Source organism: Toxorhynchites rutilus, chromosome 2 (assembly GCF_029784135.1).
Source record: "Toxorhynchites rutilus septentrionalis strain SRP chromosome 2, ASM2978413v1, whole genome shotgun sequence".
Lineage (NCBI taxonomy): Eukaryota > Metazoa > Arthropoda > Insecta > Diptera > Culicidae > Toxorhynchites > Toxorhynchites rutilus.
In genome coordinates, this window is record NC_073745.1 from 142,869,276 (window position 1) to 142,892,087 (window position 22,812).

General features: G+C 38.1%; 1 protein-coding gene across 1 annotated transcript; it reads left to right on the plus strand.

Moving 5' to 3' along the window:
* Positions 1-8,301: 8,301 nt before the first annotated feature.
* LOC129768465 (spondin-2) lies at positions 8,302-21,907 on the plus strand. Its single transcript, XM_055770145.1, has 4 exons — positions 8,302-8,878; positions 20,918-21,195; positions 21,269-21,490; positions 21,548-21,907. Exons 1-4 carry the CDS (start codon positions 8,674-8,676, stop codon positions 21,872-21,874), a joined length of 1,032 nt encoding a protein of 343 aa, XP_055626120.1. The 5' UTR covers positions 8,302-8,673; the 3' UTR covers positions 21,875-21,907.
* Positions 21,908-22,812: the final 905 nt, after the last annotated feature.

Consider the following 22,812-nt stretch of genomic DNA (forward strand, 5'->3'; position numbering starts at 1 on the left):
TCTTTCCAAAGGAGTATTCATACATTGAATGTTGTTTTCCACTCTTTGTTTTGTTATGTTCACTATCAGTCCCGAATGAAGATGGTCGGGGAATGTAAAATGATTCATCGTGCAATCTCACGATTGCTTGCTGCATTTTTTTCGCCATGATTATTCCAAGCAGATACAAGAGTGATTTATAATTAGGTGTGGAGAAATGAGCGAATGAACTTTTCCATACTTGATGTCAAGTATCCTACGGCCTTGAGTGCTCCCTTGGGAAGTACTCATGTGGCAACTGAACTGAACTAATCTTAATGGGTGCTAAGCTCTGCTTATGTATAAGAAAGGGAAAGGAGAATTGGCAAGAGTATTCGAGGAAGTGAAGCGGGTTTCTAAGGAAGACATATATGGGGAACATAATATTAAAATCGCGACTACTCAAGCTATCATAATCTGATATGCGTGAGTATACCCTTTCGAACTTCTGAATCAGCAGCCAGTTAAATTCATTAGTTGCATTTTTTACATAACCAAACATTATGCTCGATATTATGACATCCTGGATCACAATTACATAAATTGTTAGTAGCAAGACCTACACGATAAAGACGTTAAGCCCGAATAGATTAAACTTTGGGGATAATAGTGTAAAACCATCTTCCAAGATCATCCCCCTATTGGTTCTGTCAATTTATAAATGACTGTTTGTCCGAAAATGGTGAATTACTGATACGCATCCACTTACAATGCGAGCTAACGCCCGTAGGCAACAAGATTGCTCATTGCGTTGTGGGAGAACACGAGTGGTTAGTAAAATCGAAAAACACACCCATTTTGAACGTCAAATTGTTTAGTTTTTCTACTATGTTCACTGTTTACAGCAAAAAAATGCTGGATAATTTTCCTGTTTAATGGTATGCAACATAACATATACCATAATATCGATTTTGGGTGATGCATTGAAAACTCTTAATGAATCGTTTCATTTTTCGTAGAGTGACCCCCCTATATATAAATCAAAGACATAGTCCTATGTCAAAAGAGTTGAATATTCTTCCCTTCACTCTCCATCATGCATTGGATGTGATTATGGATGTGACTGTCCATTTCAACCCCACCAGTGCAATTATTTCAATAATTCAAATTTACCACTTACGACTGAGTTTACTTTTCCGTACATATCGCTTCTCTGTCAACTCACAAACCGAAATATAGCCATCAGCGAATTCAATTTTGCAATTAAACCAAAATTCAAAATACTTAATATCGAATCCGCAAAAATTACATCCACACGCGGAATCATGTTAGATTTTCGATTTTTGTTTCCCTATTCCACTTTTGATCAGTATTCATTGTCTAGGATGGAATAAATATTTGAAATTCATAATGCAACTGTACGAATCAACCACCTGTCCATTAAACCCCCACTGTCCGTCTTACCCGCACCTCCCCTACTTGTGTATGCAGAAGACATGATGCATCGTGAATGAAAACGACATTGAAGCATTCCAAAACGAAATACATGTACTTGGTGTAATGAAAATCTACTAAAACTGAATGTAAAAAAATGCGTCTTGGAAATCAAAATGTAGAAAAATATGAAATAGTTAGAGACCTAGGCGTCGTTCTGGACATAGAACACTACAACTCTGTAATCAATAAGGCAAATAGTGTGTTAAGCTTTGTCAAACGCTTCTCACATAACTTTCAGGACCATACACAATAAAGCTTTTGTATATCACATATGGAAGGCCCATTTTGGAATACTGTAACATCGTTTGGAACCCTTATATGGTCGTACATGAAGAACTCAGTGAGTCAGTCCAGAAACTCCGAAAGCTGAGCTGGACGTAATTTCCACTTCTTTTGTATGCTCATAAACGTCCAAGCACTAAAACAAGGCCGTATATTTGCAATGCGTTCTTTTGTCAATGACCTAATATCGCAGCGAGTACAATCAGCTGAGTTACTAGTTTACTAGTTTTACTAGTAGCTGAGATTAAATTTCTATGTAGGGGAAGACGGGGTGAGACTAAAAATGTTCAGGGTTGTTCATAATCTACAGACAAACTTCTGAGAAGGCCATCAATATTCCACGCGTAGAGTTTTGCAAATATTCGTGAAAAATTTACCAAATTATCGGAATCTACACCCAAAGTTATTTTTTAGCACAAGTTATGGCATCCCGATTTATTACATTAAATGAGCTGAAAAAAAACAACAGAAAATGTTCTACTACCCCATACATGTATATGATTTGTATAATATTTTGTGTAATATTTGTATTTTTTTTTAATATAGATCGAGCTGTATATTTTGTTGTCTTTTGTTGATTTTTATTTTTTATTTAATTTATGGGATCCCTTCAAAGGAACATAGTTCCACTGGGTACATCCCGACTTATCGGAAAAACATAATATATATACTAGAGCCAATATGAGCGAGCGAAACAGGAAACACATTTAAATGAAAGCATATGAAAGCTTTTCGTATAGTTTGCCAAATACACGGCCCAGACAGAGAAAGATATATTCTCGTTCATGTTCTTCTTTATACTCTTAGAACTTTCCAACTTCATGTTATGATGGTGTGATATTATCACGCTTCAATATAACAGCGCTGGGAGCTGTATGGGTAGTGTGGTCGTGTGAAATAGCTTTGCATTCCAGCCGGCCTTGGTTCGATTCCCATTGACGTCGTATGGACTTTTTTTTTGCACAATCCCAAATGAAATGAGAAAAGAAAACAGAAAGAGATGTCTGCTCGCATACATACACACCATTTTTAAGCATTTAAAACAGCTCATTATTTGCGCATTTGACTATCTAGCACACGAAATGGCATCATTTCTGCCTAAGATGAAATGTTTTCTGCCAACGCTAGTTTAGGTTTATAAGAACGATTATTCGACGACTTCCTTATGTACTCTCGGGGCATTTAGGTGTAAAGAGGCGAGCAAAAAGATGGTATTTTATTTGATATGAAAATCATTCAATATCACGACGTATGGCACTTTTACCCCGTCGAAAGTGGACCGTCTTCCCCCCAGAGCACCTTTTGCATTATTTTACGCTTTTCACGCATTTCATATTACATTTTACATACCTTTAAACGCAGAAAGAACCGGAATAATCTACTGAAGGATTGGGACACTGACAATTAACTGAATACGCAGTTTTTTCTGGAAAAAATCCTTATTTTGGTTGCCTTGAAAATTAGATCGCTTACAACCGCAATGGACGAAAACTTTGTTTTGTTTATAATTTTGATATTTCGTGTGCTCGAGTGTTGCCAAGCATTTCGAAACGACAAATATAGGCTAATCATTCTTCTTGCGTAACATATTTTCCAAAAAACTGAGGATCCATATATATAAAAATTGATTTCTGTCTGTCTGTCTGATTCTTATGGACTCGGAAACTACTGAACCAATCAACATGAAAATTTGTATGTAGGGGTTTTTGGGGCCGGGGAAGGTTTTCGTGATAGTTTGAGACCCCTCCCCCTCTCTAAGGCTGTCATACAAATGAAACACAAATTTCTACATTACTCGGGAATTAATCAAGCAAATGAAACCAAATTAGGCATATTGAGGTTTTAGGATGCAATAAATGTTTCTATGGTGGTTAGACTCTCCACCCCTCTCTCTAAGGGGGGGCTGCCATACAAACGAAATACAAACTTCTGCATAATTCGAGAGCTCTTCAAGCACAATTTGGGATGTGAGGGTTTTTGAGTATGAGAAATGTTTCTATAATTGTATGACACCCCTCCCTCCTCTGGAATGAAGAGGGGTTCCCATAAAAATATTACACATATTTCAACCAAAAATATTCCAACCAAACATGACAATTGAAAATTTTCGGAAAACTCTGAAGGAAAAAGGGAAAATTCGGAAAATTAAATTCCCATATGTTCTACAATTACCTAGTGACAAGTGCTGTTAGTCCATTTGATGTTTGGGCTAGCGAAATTGACCTTTGTTCGAAACTGGAAATGGATGTTAGTGTGATGAAACGCACTCTTATATCTTCTTCTATCTATACCAAAAAAAAAAAAGAACGCCGGATGTGTTGATAGGAGCAGAACTCAAGGAAGGAATTGTTCGATTTAGGGCTGCCTTTATTCTATTATATTTTCTGTATAAAACATTTATTCCATGTAACGGAGAAACATGTTATTTGCAAGTGGTTGAAAAATCTTAAACGAGAATTGTGTCTGAAAATAATCTGATATTATAATGATGAGTTTTGTTAGAAATACTAGGAATTTTATAGTAAAAGGTAAATTCAACGGGGTCGATTAGAAGATCTATCAATGAACACTTCTGTGATTGGACCCATGAACTTGCTCATAGTAAGAAAACAGGAATGTTTGAAGGTATTGATAACAAAAAACAAATTTTGGGCGGGACGAAGTTTGCCGGGTCAGCTAGTTTCTTATAAAACTAGAAGTGAGACAGCACGAGCCACTACGGCTCTCAACTGATTATGTTTTTTAGAATTGGAGGCTTTACTCGATCAAGATCCATCACAAACGCAACAAAAACTTACAGATACACTTGAAGTAGCTCAGCAAATTATATCCGAACGTTTAAAAGCAATGGGAATGATCCGAAAGGTAGGACATTTGGTGCCGTATGAATTGAAGCCACGAGACATCGAACGCCGTTTTTCCACGTGCGAACAACTGGTCCAACGACATAAAAGAAAGGGTTTTTTGCATCGAATCATTACTGGCGATGAATACCCCGGCCATGCATCAACATCGACGTCCGAGCGGAATATTCACAGCCAGAAGATTATGCTGTCTATTTGGTGGGACCAGCAAGGTGTGGTGTACGATGAGCTGCTAAAACCGAATGAAACCATTGCGGGGGACCTCTACCGACGACAATTGATGCGCTTGAGCCGTGAACTGAAAGAAAAACGGCCACAATACGAGCAAAGACACGATAAAGTATTTTTGCATCGATGGACAATACTTTGAATATTACATTTGTAACCATTTTTGCAGAATAAAGCATTAATTTAAAAAAAACGAAGAAACTCCTATTATAATAAAAGGAAACTGTAAAGGTCCAATTAGAAAATCAATCAATGGCGATTGAACCTACAAACGTTCGCTCAGTAAGAGAACGACATTCGGAAGAAATCATACCAAAAAATCAATTTTGGACGGGACAAAGCTCGCTGGGTCAGTTAGCGTTGAATAAAATTGTTAGTTTTTTTCAATTTTTTAAATTCTTATATAAATTCTTTTATGAAACTCCAACTCAAGCTCAAGCGATTCTCTATATGACTAATGAATTCATGTTGAGTTGATACATCGGTTGAATTCAAATTTATCAATTAAAAATTATCATTTGTCTATCAGTATTTATGTCTGTATCCTAGAAAAACAATCAGCATTGTACTTTAAGAGAGCGATATTTCAATGTTTAATCTATTTCTTTATTGACATAGGACTATGTCTTAGATTTCTATATAGGGGGTCACTCTACGAAAAATGTAACGATTCATTAAGTGTTTTCAAACGCATTTCACTCAAAATCGTTAGTGCGACATATATTGTGTTATATACCATTAGACAGGAAATTTATTCACTATATGAAGAATGAATATAGTAAAAAAACAAGAAGTGGGTTATATATGTGATATAACCGCAAGGTAGACGTAGGACTACCGTTGGCTCGGTAATCATTTATTTGAAATTGCATCTGAATCAATTCTAAATGAATGAATGAATGAATGAATATTTTGAAAGATTGCTGAAAGTTTTTCTTGTAAGTGTGTGGTTTCATGAGTAAAAGTATGGAATTGTTATTAACATAAAATTCAATTCTTTCGAACTTGTTGGTGGTCCCGAAACGAACCGATGGAATTTGAGTGGCCTTGTAAAAGTAACTGAAGATGTTTGATTCATGATTCATTTTTGTTTTCGTGAGAATAACACGAGATTTTTCATGATCACTCCATGCGCAGAATAGAAACTGAGGGCGTCAATTCACGGTGAAAACGAAATAAAGTCTATATAACCTTGCATAAAATACATTTAGTTTTTATCGTGATGTGGCATTTTTTCATGATTGTTCCATGCGAAAGCAGAACAGAAACTGATTCTATTGACGAATTTATGTTAGATTTACAACTAGATGGCGCAGCGAGTAAAATGATAATGTTTTGTTTTTTGGTCGTTCAATTTTTTTTTAGAAAAATTAAAATCTATCTTCCAGTTTCCCGGTTTCACGTATTCTTTCCACGCTACAAAGGTTAGAAAGTCGCCATTTTACAATGTGATATGTATATTTTGAAGAATGGCTTGGTATAAGTGTTGTAATTTACTTTTTTTTTCAACTAGATAAAGGATGAGTAGCATGTTGCGCTAAAAATACTGCAACTCCTTCTTGTATCGGCCCTTACATTATCAATGGTATAAAATCAACTTAATATGATATCGATTTCATCACCATTGACCACAGTATTCATAATCTGTATGCATTATCAAACTCAAAATTTTTTTATTCCATACGAAAGCAGAACAGAAACTGATGAGAGTAAAAGTAGTCACGTCTTGCATGTGTCCGCTATGGTTTCCCAAACACTGATGCAAGCGAGCAAAAGAAGTCGCAGTTTGCATGTATTCGCTATGACGGTTTCTCCAGGTGCCTAGATTTTGCGTCCGTGTTCGGGAACACATTGCGATCACCAATCATCATCAATGAGCATCATCATCAATAGCTTGCTTTCAAAGCAAATTTTAGGCTATTGAAACGATTTTTTGGACCAATAAATGACAATCATATAACTCGTTGACATTTTATCTTTCGGATGAAGTAATTATTATACCGCTCCATTCAGCCGGTAAAGAGGTATTAACGTACAAAACCTTGCACTCCAGCGCCACTCTTTTGTATATTTTTGAAACTTTGAACTTACACCCCGGCACAGAAATGAAAGACGTAGTCCTACGTCAGAAAGTCAATAATTTGACGATTAAAATGGGTATGTTTTAATTCGATTGCACTTCCCCTCGCTTTCCTCTCCGATGCAACGAGCGATCTTTTTGCCTAAATTCGGGCGTTAGCTCACAATGTGAGTTGATGCGTATCATGAATTATTCTCCATTTACCGATAATAGGCGTTTATCAGTTATTGTATCAATTCATGCTCAATTCACGTTTTTATAGTGTGGGTCTTGCTGATATTAATTTATGTAATTGTGGTCCAGGATGTCCTAATAATGAGCATGTTATTTGGTTATGTGAAAAATTCAATTAATGAATTTAACTGGCTGCTGATTTAGACGTTCGAAAGAGTTTACTCACGCATACTTGAGTAGTCGTGATCTTAATAGTATGCTCCCCATATATGTCTTTCTAAAAATCCGCTTCATTTCCTCGAATGCACATGCCCATTCTCCCTTCCCTATGCTATTTTTGTCTATGATATATTATATCATAGATAAAAATAGCATAGGGAAGGGAGTAGTCATATATATTTTTTTTTTTTGATTTAGGCTTGTTTTGACTTCAGCATAATTGAATAGAGGGAAGAAAAAGGTAGAAATGGCTTTAATGGATTCTACCACGTTATATCATCCAACCCGTTAAAGGATACAAGTTCATACAATAAACGGTTTTTTAGGGCTTCCATTTGATGTATCAAAAACAAAAAAAAAACGATTTTGAACAATGAAAAAACTTAATTCAAATGCAATTACTGCACACAATCACAATCCTATGTCAAGATCCCGTCCGTGCCCCTAGGCCCAGACCCATCAACTTTTTTATCGGCGTTATTTGAAATCATTGAGCAAAAGTTTAACAATAAAATTCAAATTCAATCTAATTTATATTTATTACTGCGTGTATTATTATTTAGTATTATTCATTTCTACACAAAGACAAAGCTGTCAATTATCCCAAGCAGTTTTAAATATATAAGAATTATAAAGTCATAAAAACGGAAAATTGCTACTAAATGTGTCAGCAGAATAATTTTATAATGATTAATTGAATGGGGATACATTACATCGCCGCTATAAATAATATTGAAACGCGCGAAAAACTGATGAACCTAATCCCTCTTCGATTCCCCAAGCTAGAATGACGACTAAGTGCAACAACAGATGTCTTACTTTATAAGCAGCAAAATAATTTCATATTCATCACTGTCCACTGTCTGAACGCCTTCTTTTGTTTGAGTTTCAGTATCTCCGCTTATTTATATTCAGTGGTAGTCTGCTCACGCACTTGGTTGGATTTGATTCGCGAGACCAAATGGGATATTGATAGTAATATTAAAATATATTCTCTGACTGGTGCTGACTCAGTCTTCGATGTGATTCCATTCCGCGCGGTAGAACTTTAAATCTTCTGGCGAGATTGGTCGGGATCATTTTCCTCGCCAAACGCACTTCTCTTCTTATATTACTCAACTAATTTTGGTGCAAATCACTTCGCGTGATTTGCAGTGTGAATGATACGTCTAGACGAGCGAAGTGACAGGTGGGATTTGTCATCGCTTCAGAAGACACACACCCCTTGGAGTTACGTGCCGCGTATTCGAACAGCATCCGAAACCCACGACCACCGGTGGTGAGACCAAGATACATTTTTCGCACGCAACCAGTCATTACCGCCGCGCTGTCGTTAGTGCGATATAAATCCGTTGCATCGTGAGATCTGAAATGAACAAATCGAAACTAGTTCTGCCCCTACTGTTGCTAGTGGTGGTCCCATATGCCAATGGGGCGATTTTTCAAAGTGAAAGCTGCGGCGATTCAGAAGCGCTCGTCTCGTACCAAATCCATCTGGTGACCAACTGGAGCAAAAATCTCTTCCCGAAGCATTATCCCGAGTTCCGGCCGCCGCCGCAATGGAGCATGACCTACGGTAAGGTGTATGGGATTAGCATGTGATGACCAAGTGCGATTTTATTATGATGTCTTGATTGTGATTCATAGGACGAGCATTACCGTGTGTGGTGTTTTTGAGTGCAATGTCCGCGCCCTACAGTTATAAGAAGTTGACAACAATAACAATTTTTCACAAGATGCATTCCCAGACGATTTTTAAAAAATAATATTTCCTATTAGTGTTACTTGTTGTTGGGTACGTGATTATTTCACTCATGTTCTGCTAAAGTTATGAATAACACCTTTCGCATTCAGGTTCTGCGTTCTATGTATAGTAGAGTGCCTAATGATGTCTAAATTTTCCATTTATTCGAATATCGTTTAATCGTTGGGGCATTTTTCAATATTCGATCCATTCGAATAATTGTCTTTTAATATTCGATTAATCGAGCGAATATTTATTTCTTGAAGTAATCACGTATCACGTTGTTATTCTAGTCGCGTAGTCTATCGGGTTGTCGATGTTAGATGGTTGGATAAAAATGTTGGATAAAAAAAATTATATAGCATAATTCTCAATCTAAAAATGCTTTAACCTTGAGAAAGATTCCTTCTTTCATTAATCGCGATTACAGTGACGATTATTCGATGTATTCATATTTAGATTTTAATTTATTCAATACGTAATTACTCAATCATAATTTTAGATATTCGAATATTTGAATTAATCATACGATTAGCCGACGTCTCTAAGAGTGCCAATGAAAATGGCCATCTAGAATTTTCCAACGGGACTTGATTGAAAATGTTGATTCCCACGAAAAACTACTCTCTGCAAAATATCAGCTCAATCGGACTTCATTTATTAGTGTCGCACAGCCGAAAAATCACCCAAAGGGGGGTTAGGAAATCGGGGTTTACGCAAAAAAATTTTTGAAGGTAAATGTCTTCAAATTGCAATTGGAAAATGAAATCCGAATGAGCATAGAGTAGTTTTCCGTGGAAATCAACATTCCAAATCATGTCCCGTTTGAAAATTAGTAGGTCATTTTTTTCCAATACATCCATTGTCCCTGTAATATATAACATGAACGCAAACATGAATTATAAACAAAGAAACAACTTAACATTGAAATTTGTTTCAAACTCGATGAAACCTTTACTGGTACATTTCAACTGATGGTAATAAGTATCTACCCCAAGCAAAAGTCCTAAAGTATTCGTGACTAGAGACGTCGGTTAATCGTTCGATTTATTCAAATAATCGAATATCTGTAATTATAATCGAGTAATTTGGTATCGAATAATGAAAAATCAAAATATGAATACATCGAATTTTTCACACATCACATCACATCACAACACATCATCACATCACACAATTATCACAGTGATCGCGGTAATGAAAAAACGAACAATTTTCAAGGGTAATACATCCTAAGGTCAAAAATTAGGCTATGGTTTTTTTTTATCCAACAGCGACTATCTAACATCGGCAGCCCGACAGACAACTTGGTACAAAAAATCATGAAATGATAAATTTATCAATATACTGAAATATCATTTCATTCAAAAACCATTATTCTACTCCATGTTTATTTTACAATTATATTTAATGTAACTTTTAAAATAATAATATTATAATCTTTCTTATTATGCAATGTCTGTTCATTATTATTACAAGAAAAAAATATTCGCTCGATTAATCGAATACTGAAAGACAATTATTCGAATGAATCGAATATTTAAAAATGATCCGACGATTAATCGATAATGGAATAAGCGAAATATTTAGACATCTCTAATCGTGGCAATCTTGATGGTTGTGAACATCACAATCATGTTAGGCTAGGATAATACCTAAATGTATATCAATACAGTGGAACCTCGATTATCCGCGAGCGGATGATATGCGATGCGGTTTATCCGCGAAAGTGAGTTCCATAGTAATGCTATGGACTTTCCCGGAAATTATCAGTGAGGTGTAGGATTTAGCATTTTTGTTTTGGTCATGACTTTCACATTATTTGACTTCTGGTGTACACAACCTTATAGATGGATAGTTTAATGATTCCTTTATTGATAAAACATAGTTATCATGCTGAAATATTGTGTTTGCATCTCTTTTTTAGTCATTAATTGCATTATCCGCGATTTTAGTGATCCGCGGTGACCTAGCCAGACCATTCCGCGGATAATCGGGGTTCTACTGTATTCGATTATCACAATCGAAAAGTCAAAAAACGAACGATAATTCTGGTTTTCGGAACCTTCTCGATATTTCACGATAAATATATCGCTGTGTGTTTCGTGGGATTAGCAGAAAATCAACTGCTATGAGCAGGTCACATAGGCCAATCTCTTAATTCTGACCTCTATTTTTCACAATTGAATCATCTGAAGGAATCATGGGCAATTTGGGTGGTTTTGATAATAGAAGAGGAATTGTGTTCCTTCATGACCATGTCAGGCTATAAACATTTACTCGTCAAGAGCTAGTTTAGAATGCTCTGATGCATCCAGCTGATACTCTGGGCCAGGCATCAAGTGGTTAGCACTTGTTCCTGTATATAGCGGATGATTTTTCTTGTAATACAATCGCTTCAAGAAACATCAGTTGCTAACAGAAACGAGAGTTTATGAGGTAGATACATAATGGAACTACCCCGAAATGCAATATCTGTCTCAAATTGGCTTATTCTAACTATGCTAAATAGCTTTCTATTCCATGAAAAAAAATATGGATATTAATTTCAGATAGATCAGATAGATTCATATAGATCGTTTAGATTCAGGAAGATCGTTCAGAAAGATATTTTTTAGGTCTCGATCGGTAAAAATCATAGTTTGTAACCGTACGACTGATCACTTTGTTAAACGCGCGAGTCCGTCTTGGCCTGGAATGACTTCTTATATCGTTGCCTTCACGGACAATTCATGCCATGTGTTGTGGTTTTGCAGTGTCGTGATATCATTCTGAGACCATCTGGCCCAAAAATTATGAACCATTTGCGTATGACGCTACCAGCGTGCCAATTTTCTTTTCTTGTGATTGGTTGAGTCGGGTCCGGCGATGTCAGTCAACGGAAGTCACAAACCACCAAACAGTGTAAACCTGCGGGAATAATGTGCCACACGATGGCTGATTTCCCGCGTCGTTATTCTATTAGCATCTATGAAAGGAACAGATCGTGCCGCTCCCTCAGCTTATTTTTAGTGCCTACAGAATTGGAGCTATTCTCTCAAAATATTCTGGATCCTTGCGGAACTCACTAATACATCTAACTTTACTTTAAATGTAACCGCGGATCGCTTATTGTGGTGATGGTTCAACATGCCTTCAAAAAAAATCCGTAAAGTCCACAACCGTGTTGATAAACGGATAAGTTTCGTCCAAATGAGATCTCTGAAGATCGTCCATCCTGTGCAGCATCAGCTTCGTCAGGGAGCAAGAAACAGACAGACAAACCTGTTTTTGTGCGCGTGATAGGAATCACACAAAAAAAAGTCGCATAAAAAACCGTATTAAACTTCACCAGTAGCTTTAAAAAATGGGATTAGATCTTTTTTCACTTTAATAAACGGCATACTCACTTGCGCAGATCATAAAATTAACTCTCTGCTCCTTTCAATAAGCTTCGACTGACACCTTATAACAAAAACTGGTTTTACTGTATCTACGAATGATCCTGCAAACGCCCGGGCAGTACCAAGAATTGCAGTCGAAAGCGTATAGAAGCATAACGGAAAACCCTTTAAGTTCTTCGAATTTTCGGAAAAAATGGGTTGTATATAGGACACGACCGCAGTATATAGTGTAGGATATAATAACTATCTTCATTTAAAAGACTGGCTATTCGAACTTTGTTGTTGTGTTCAGGCGCGAAACAATCAAAAAACTAAAATTCTAGTGTTTCATAACTATAGAACCAGATGGAAAAAATCTCACTCCTTTACAAATTTAACGTCAATTTCGCATGAATTACAATATGTTTCTAAATCTTAGGTCATCTTTAGTTCTCAATCAGTTCAAATAACCTATTCGGTATGGTTTCGATCAAGCTGCGCCATGTTGTAGTGTATATCACGTTCTACGCAGAGGATACTGACCGTTCAAGCTCTTCAAATCACTCATACTGCTTGTAAACTGCTCCTACTATTCGTACGATCTCTTCTCATAAGTTTTTGATAGAATTTTGATCTGGTAAACAAGCTGACCAGTCCAGAATCTGAAGCCTACAATATATACTTCGATTCAACCGACTTCTTACATATCTCTGAAAACTCAGAAAAAATGAGTGGTTCTATAGTTGTGAAACGCAGTGTATGTTGAAAACGGGCAAAAACGAATGTATCAGTTGCTCGTTATTGGCGGTACAGGTAGATAAGCACACAAATCAGTGAACAAATGTATGGCAAAATCAGAATGGTTCCAGTTTTCATTAATTCAAACTGTTTAGGGATTAGTGAATTGTAATGTATAGCATATCAAACAAATCTTAAAGAATTCCCGATCCCATTGGTGTGCAAATCATAAGAATTTGTTCGCTGTGAAAATAGTTATCAACGTTAACTTTATTTCATAAAAACGTGACCTATTTTCTGATTTTGCACCCTTCCTGGGAGACGTAGTTCTACGTCAAAATACTTAACCAGCGGATAAACAATAGTAATCGACTGGGAAAGCTTCTCTTAGGACATTTCTTGTAGCTTATTCAAGCTTTTCGATAGACAATCGACCGTATCGATGTTCCTTCTATCCATTCGGTCAAATGCGGTCGATGAATCACAGGATCAGTTCTGGCACACGTTGCATTTTCTGGTACTTATTTCCTATCGTGAAGAGGATAAACATTGCTGGGGTGTCCGAGACTGGGATTTTGGTAATCTTTGGACTTGCTCGGCCATCGTATTTCGACATGGTGTATGAAATTTTTTTTTTTTTTTTAATCTGTATTATAGTGATTTTCAACTCATTTGGCTGGTTCGTCACTTTTTACTTCCATTTTTGGAAGAATGTCGGGAGTGAGAATTGAACTCGTGACCTTCAGCGTGAGAGGCATGGATGTTACCACTACGCCAGATCGCCTCCACATGGTGTATGAAAGCTAGTCCTAACTATCAGAGTGTTGCCGATGATATACCGCTGAAAAGTAGCCGCGAAGGATCAAATGTGTTCGCCCTCGTATCTCATAACTCTGGAGCAAACGAATGTTTCTAGGTTGCAAGCAGTGTTGCCACACGTACCGATTTATCTGGGAGGGTACAGATTTTTTCGTTATTTTTGGTACAGATTCTGCACGGTGCAGAGTACAGATTTTCGTCAAAAAGTACAGGTTGGTACAGATTTTTTTTTTGCGGGTGAAATTTTTACATTTGAACAAAGCTACATTAAGGTACATGATTATTTTTACGCCGCAGTATCGCTTGGTGCGATAGCTTGAAACTTTTAATAAATGATAGTATGCAATCTAGATTCAGAAAAACTTTGTATAGGCATCATCAAACACACGAATGACGAGTGAAATGTAAATGTGATATTTGTAGTGAATAAATGAGTATTTCTTATGCTAATAAAATGGATTTTTCCCTTCAACGAATATTTTTGATGGTACAGATTTTGGTACAGATTTTTGGAAGAAAAAGTACAGATGGATAAGGTTTTTAACCCCTCTGGTACCGATTAAAATGTGGCAACACTGGTTTCGAGGATTGTTTCTTATCGAAGAAAGAATCGTGGTAATGGTTGAACACGTAGAAATCCACGAGAATATTGTTGGGGTTTGAAAATTAGTTTCGTTTTCCTTAGTTCAATGTAACAGGAATACATTAGTAGGTGCTATGATTATTGAAGGACCATTATATCAGACTTTATTATTACCATAGGGCACTACTCAAACTTTTTTGGTACAAACTCCGTACATCATATTTTGCACGAACTCTGCACCCGATTGAAATCATTCGTCTCAATTGTAGCACAACCTTTTTGCTCCACTGTTTTACAATTGACCAGTATTCCTTAATTTGGTCTTAGTTCCAGAGTATTGCCCGTATTCATCTGTTTATGAACCACTGTAATGGCATTTTCGCTTTATTACTCTTTGGTGGAATTTGAGTAGTGGCAGCTTGCCGCCAAGTCCTATTTTTATAGGCAACTAGTTGACCCAGCAAACGTCCCGCCCAACATTTGGTTTTTTGTTATCGATACCTTCAAACATTCACGTTTTCTTACTATGTGCAAGTTCATGGGTCCAACCGCAGAATAGTTCATTGATTGTTCTTCTAATCGACCCAGTTGAATTTAACTTTTACTGTAAAATTCCTAGTATTTCTAACAAAACTCATCATTATAATATCAGATTATTTTTAGACACAATACCTGTTCAAGATTTTTCAACCACTTGCAAAAAACATGTTTCTCCGTTACATGGAATAAATGTTTTATACAGAACATATGATAGAATAAAGACAGCCCTAAATTAGACAATTCCTTCCTCGAGTCCTGCTGTCGATATCATACCATCATAGAAACATTCCTTCCCAAACAATCAGAAAGGTGGGAGGATTGTTGAACCACTTTAGATGTTTCTTGCCCCCTAAAACCTTCACATGCCAAATTTGGTTCAGTTTGTTTGATTAGTTCTTGAATTATGCAGAAATGTATGTTTCATTTGTATGGCAGCCTCCCTTAGAGAGGGGGTGAAGAGTCTAACCACCATTGAAACATTTATTGCATTCTAATACTTCAATATGTCCAATTTGGTTTCATTTGCTTGAATAATTCTCGAGTAATGCAGAAATTATTACCGCTCACTCTCGGTCAGACGGACCTCGACAAGACCTCTAGTCCCTGGTCTAGCCACGGGGACTGTCTGAGGCGGGTTCCAACACCTCTTTTCCTGGCTAGCTCGAGCGTGGGATTCGGAGATCCCAAGGTCGGCTCACTTGGACTTTTCTCGAAAACACAAAGTTAAAACCAACTATTCTTTTTCAATTCACTATCTCTTTTTTTATTTCTAATCACTTACAAGTTTATGTGTGTTGTGTGTCGTGTATGATGGACGGCCGGCTGGTCCTCTGGCCCTCGCTGGTCGTCTGGTTGATGATTCTAGGGGCTGGCGGGGCTGGATCCAGCGTGGCTGGCTGGTTATATGCGGTTATCCGCAATGGCGGTCAAGGCATAAGCCTTTAAAAATGGGTCCTGATCCCTTTTAGATAAGTACAAATCAGCACATTTTCTCTCGTTTCTATGCTTCAAATTACCTGATTCTTTCTTAAATATTTTTCCACTGTATTTCCTCCTTCCTCTCTAATTTCAATTTATCTTCAACTTGTACCTTCACTTCAACTTTTCAACGTCTTCTTCGATTATCACTTTTCAATTTCCTTTTTCAGGTCTTTTGAGCTCGGCGATCGCAGTGGAAAAGCACTAGGCAAGCTTCCAAGTTCTTTTCCCAGCCTCATCATTATCCCCTTCCAAAATCCAGCCTCCCTGTCCACCCTCTCGATCATATCTTGCCCCATAATGTATGTCTGTATGTGTTCCTGTGTAAACCTCCTCTCTGTCTCCCTAACTGTTATAAAGGTTGTCAGTGTCCTCTATGCGCGATTCTGGTGAAGTCATAGGGCAAACTACCCAAAACTATAACAAAATTTGTGTTTCATTTGTATGGCAGCCCCCCTTAGAGAGGGGGGGGGGGGGTGGAGAGCACCATAGCACCATAGAATCATTTATTTCACCCTAAAACCTCCATATGCCAAATTTGGTTACATTTGCTTGATTAATTCCCGAGTAATGTAGATTTTTTTGTTTAATTTGTATGGCAGTACTACATCCCCCCCCCCTTAGAGAGGGGGGAGGGGTCTCAAACTATCACGAAAACCTTCCCCGGCCCCAAAAACCCCAACATACCAATTTTTATGTTAATCGGTTCAGTAGTTTCCGAGTCCATAAGAATCAGACAGACAGACAGACAGACAGAAATCCATTTTTATACATTAGGCTGTCAAAAAAGTCCTGCGGTATTTTTTTTGAATTTTCATTTGTTCATAAAATTAGTTACAATCATCTGTTTTAAGTCAAATATGCGCCGTTTTGTTCGATGACTTGTTCCCAACGAGATGCCAACTTCATAATACCTCTGTTAAAGAAGCTCGCTTCCTTATTGGCAAAAAAACTCGGATAGCCAATTTTCACAGGGCTCTTTTGTGGCTAACTTCTGACTACCTAGCTCGTTCGCCATGGACAAAAACAGGTGGTAGTCACTTGGTGCAAGGTCCGGACTATACGGAAGATGCAAAAGAACCTCCCATCCGAGCTCCCGGAGCTTCTGGCACGTCACCAAAGAAGTGTGTGGCCTGGCGTTGTCCTGATGGAAGACAGTGCGGCCTCTGTTTATCAAAGATGGCCTTTTCTTCATGAGTGCTACCCTCAAGCGGTCCAGTTGTTGGCAGTACAGAACCGAATTGAGCGTTTGGCCATAGGGAAGCAGCTCATAATAGATTATTCCTTGACAATCCCACCAAACACACAGCAGAACCTTCCTGGCCTTTAATGAGGGCTTGGCCACCGTCTGAGCCGCTTCAGCGGGCTTCGACCACGACCGTTTGCGCTTCACGTTGTCGTAAGTGACCCACTTTTCATCGCCAGTCACCATCCGCTTCAGGACCGGGTCGATTTTGTTGCGATTCAGTAGCGATTCACATGCGTCGACACGGTCAAAGATGTTTTTTGCGTCAACGTGTGTGGCTCCCATACATCGAGCTTCTTTGTGAATCCAAGCTTCTTCAAATGGTTAATAACGGTTTGATAACTTATCCCCAGCTCTTGGCCGATGCTACGGCTGCTACTATGCCGGTCTTTCTCGGCTAATTCAGCGATTTTGTCGCAATTTTCGACGACAGGCCTTCCGGAGCGTGGCGCATCTTCGACGACCTCTACACCAGAACGAAAACGTTGAAACCATCGTTGTGCGGTGGAAATGGGAACTGTATCGGGTCCATAAACTGCACAAATTTTATTGGCTGCTTGAGATGCATTTTTGCCTTTGTCATAGTAGTACTGTAAAATATGTCGGATTTTCTCTTTATTTTGCTCCATATTTGCGACACTATAACTCACGAACGACTTAACCAAACAAAACACTGTCAAGGACTATATTATAGCGCCTTAATACAAAAATAGCGCCTTATAGCAAAAATACCTTTCCAACAAGCTATAGTATGACTCGATACAATGAATACAACTAGAACTACGCGCTTACAACGACACCTCGCGGAAATACCGCAGGCCTTTTTTGACAGCCTAATATATAGATCTACCTTATTCTGCTCCTGAAAAGGCATTAGACTCTCCCGTAGAAACTCCTCCTGATAAATTTGCTAGTTCGTGGTTTCACAAATAATGAAAGTTCCACTTTTCAGTTCACAACTGCAAATTACTTGCCAGACAAGAAACCTTTTGGGAAATTTCATAATCACGCAATTTCACGCAATGTTCAATTGAACAAATTTAAACATGATATAGTAGTGGAACATCTAAATTAGTTTAAATAACATTTTAGAAGTGAAAAATAACATAATAACAGCCACCTAAATTCACCTTCATCGAAGCTGTATATAATCGAGTCCGACTTGTAATATGTTATTTTCTAGCCGCTTTATTTCACATGAAAAACCATTGCCATTAGCGCACTAACGGAACACGAAGCTTAATTCGATATCATTGTAGAACATACGGGAATTATTTTTTTTTCAAGCTTTCTCTCAGTTTTTCAAAAATTCAGTTCTAGCAACGCAACAACTTGCAATGATCGCCACGGTGAAGACACAATTTCATGCCTCCGCTTCATATTTTTTCCTTAGAGAAGGATGATGATTGGTATATTTAAATTGTGCCTCGCCGCTACGTTTGGTGCTTGTTTTTGAAGGTTTGCAAGCAAAAAAAAAATATTTTCCAATTTTTATCAATGAAGAAATTTGAGAAATGGAAATCGTAATATATAGCAATTTAAATTAATCTTAGAGAAAAAAAATAGCGTTAGTAGGTTTTCTCTACTTCGTTATCGAAGATGACTTGAAGATTCTCAATTATGCTGAAATTGAGACTGAGATTTATACGATTCAAAAAAGGTTTTTTTCCGTAATTATGTCTTATCAAGCCTTTCCTAATACGATAGAGTTAACTGTTAAAATGTTTTTGTCAACAATGTAATATGACATATAATTAGAGACTACTTAAACAATCTATTGCAACTGATATCCAACGGTAGATTATCATTTTTATGTCGGTAGCTGTAAGGGAATTAACAACCTATGCAAAATAATTTGTATTATTTGCATACTTTCTGAAGATTATTCCATTTGAATGCTACTGATGCTACTGATTGACGCGATTGACATTTCTTACAAGCGGATAGAAGCGCTATCCTACTTGAAATACACATTCCACTCAATTATTATTTACCAGTAAATGGTTGATATAAAGGGTGTGTCACATCAAATTGCACCACGGAAAAAACGCTGTAGAAATTTAATTTTTAGGAATTATATCTTCAGCTTTCGCTTATAATCAGATAAGAGTGTATAGATCACGTTGGCCATGCTTCACTGTCAATTTTTCGTAAATTTGGAAAAATGTCGTCGAACGAAAAAGAGCGTCGTGAATTAATCCTGTGCACTCATTTCGAGAATCCGGAGTTGTCACATCGGGACATCAGTAAGATGCTGGGAATAGTCAAATCCACGGTCAGCAGAGTACTAAAACGATACTTCGAGAACCTAACCATCGACCAGAAGGTGAAGAACGGCAAAAATGTATGCTCCGTCAGTGAAAAAGATCACAAGCGCGTAGTTAAGCAGTTTAGACGTGATCCGAGAAGTTCGGTCCGGGATGTCGCCAATAAGCTGAATTTGTCAAGTTCATTCGTCTAGCGGACCAAGCAGCGGGAGGGCCTGCGTACATACAAGGTTCAGAAGGCTCCTAACCGCGACGAAAGGCAAAACATGGTGGGGAAGACGCGAGCCCGGAAAATGTACACCGAAATGTTGACGAAGACGCATTGCCTGGTAATGGACGACGAAACCTACGTCAAAGCGGACTTTCGTCAGCTGCCGGGCCTGTTGTTCTTCTCCGCAAAGGACAAATTCAGCGTTCCGGAGGAGATTCGCAAGCAGAAACTATCCAAGTTTGCCAAAAAGTACATGGTGTGGCAAGCGATCTGCTCTTGCGGAAAGCGGAGCGCCCCCTTCGTGATGACCGGCACGGTAAACGGGCAGGTTTACCTTAAGTAGTGCCTACAGAAGTTCTTACTACCACTATTGAAGCAGCACGAGAACCCGACCATCTTCTGGTCGGATCTCGCTTCGTGCCACTATTCAAAGGACGTGTTGGAGTGGTACGAAGCCAACGGGGTCACCTTCGTGCCAAAGGAAATGAACCCGCCCAACGCGCCGTAGCTTCGCCCAATAGAGAAATATTGGGCGATTATGAAGCAGGCCCTCCGGAAGAACCCAAAAGTTGTCAAATCGGAGGCGGACTTCAAGAGAAAATGGAATTCTGTTCAAAAAAAACTACAACCTGACGTTGTACAGAACCTTATGGAAGGGGTAAAGAGGAAAGTGCGAGCATACGGGCTTGGGCTCGAAGTATGAATAAAAAGAAAATGCCAAAAGTTGTTTAATAGTTTTTATTTTACTGTCTAAAATTTTCAAAAGGATCGGTCTACTGGGCGAATTTCTACAGCGTTTTTTCTGTGATGCAATTTGATGTGACACACCCTTTACTCTGCGATGGAAACGTAATCTAATACACCTTCTGCTGTTGTTGCTACTTCTGTTACAACAGCCCATTCAACACAATTCATTAAATATGGTGATTATGCAGCATGGACAGAATTTGATAGCCATTCACTAAGCCTGATTGATTATGCGCGTGGAAAGAGAATAGCGAGAAAGCACGATTGTAGTTACTCCAGTGTCATCAGCTACTTCCTGCCGCGTGCAGAGAAATATTGATCACATCATTAATTTTGTTTTTATTATTATTAGCTGAATCGTTTCCGTTTCTACCTTTCAGGACAAACCCATAACGCATCATTTCATCTCTTCCGACTAAATGATTATGCTCCGACCCCCATTCGAATTTTTGCCGAAAGTGGCCACGCGCACGCTCTAGAGGAAGACCTGACTCGTAAAAATGCAGCCATTTATGACGAATTTCACCTTCCCAAAGTCAGCAAAGGGCAGGGCGCAACCGGAGGAACTTTTTTCGTTGATGGCTCACACAGCAAAGTTTCGTTCATCACTAAGATTGTTCCCTCGCCCGACTGGTTCATCGGATTGGACTCGTATAATGTGAGACTAGATTTAAATATCCTTCGAATCGCAACATACTGAACATGATTTACCTCTTTTCATAATCACTCAGTTATGTTCGGCCGGAAGGTGGGTCGAGAACGCGACCATAGCTTTGGATCCGTTGGACGCCGGCACAAGCAATGGGTTGACCTTCACCTCCCCGAAGTGGCCAACTAATCCGCCAAATGTGATCGAGAGAATAACGGCTCGGTATCCGAAACATTTTGCCAGCAGCTTCTTTTATCCGGAGATCAAGCATCTTCCCAGCATCGCGCAAGTTACATTTACAAAGGTAGTTCTTGGGTTTTCGTCTATTGACAATAATGTAATCTAAGGTATATTCTTGTAGCTACAGGAGTACCACGGATCGAACAACGTTCACAAGAAGATGAAGAAACTTAAAATGAAGCAACGCAATAAATTTCTGAAGAAAATGGCTCATCTCAATAGAAAGTTGGAGAACGAAACCAGTAAACAGAATAACGATTGCCAAGTTAGCGCCTGGTCCGAGTGGAGTGCTTGTAGTCAATCCTGTGATATCGGGAAGAGAACACGGACGCGAGTGATTGTTAGCCATCCGAAGGATCACGGGAAGGATTGTCCCCGCTTGAAGGATACTCAATGGTGTGGATCGGCAAGGGAGTGTTCGATCAGTGATAACTATTTTCGGTGGTAATCCAGATGTGGTTGCGGCAAAAAAGTTGATAAATAAACATTATTTACATTTGCTACTTGCACGGGTCGTACATTTATTTCAAAACATATTAACACCCCATAAAGCAATTGGAATTGCCGCAATAAATTTACTGCTAATGTGGAACTAGTTTTGCTTCGCTAGCTCGGTGCAACCTACTACATATATGGAAGGAATGCAATTGCAGTTCCTTCTTTCCACCCACGCTAAGAGATTAAGTCGCTATTCACGGTCTGTTGTTTGTGGTTGCATGGAGTGCATCGAATCGTCATGACATTATAATTAAGTAGCAGTCTAGGGAGAAATGTTTTACCCTCTCTTTATGACCCATTGGATGCTTTCAAGCAACCGGTGGAAAAAAATTATCGTGACACTAGCGCTGTAACTAAATCTATTACTGGGTTCTTTGTGACTCGATTTTACTGTTTGGTTTTCGAATTAGCATCGGCTGGTGCAAGAGAAGTTCATAGCAAAGATTTGTTATTTATGATAGACTCAAAGTTAATTGTTTCCTTTTTCTATTTTTGGTAAAATTATTCTATTCATAATGAAAGAAATTTTGAAAATATAATCATCTTCATTTTGCTGAATTCATGCTCTTGACCGATATGATCACCTAGCCCAGTTGTGGCCAGGTACAGACATGATGCGGGCCGCATTAAAATTTTCATTATATTCGCGGGCCGCAATGATTTTTTTTACTACTTTTCATAATGCAATGTAAAATATACATATCTCGTATACGTATACGATACGAGACTCACTTTTCATTTAAAATTAAAAATCATTCAGGTCATAACTCGAAAATGAAATGAGATAAAAACCCAAAACATTTATTGAATGTATACAAGTATCTAGAATTAATATTTGTGGCAAAATTTTTCGATCATCTTTTCTTCACACAGAATCGAAAATGCTAA

Coding starts and splice junctions, on each gene's coding strand:
- LOC129768465 (XM_055770145.1), top strand. CDS start 8,674: ATGAACAAATCGAAACTAGTTCTGCCCCTACTGTTGCTAGTGGTGGTC. Junction 21,196..21,268: donor TCGGATTGGACTCGTATAAT/GTGAGACTAGAT, acceptor ATAATCACTCAG/TTATGTTCGGCCGGAAGGTG. Junction 21,491..21,547: donor CGCAAGTTACATTTACAAAG/GTAGTTCTTGGG, acceptor ATATTCTTGTAG/CTACAGGAGTACCACGGATC.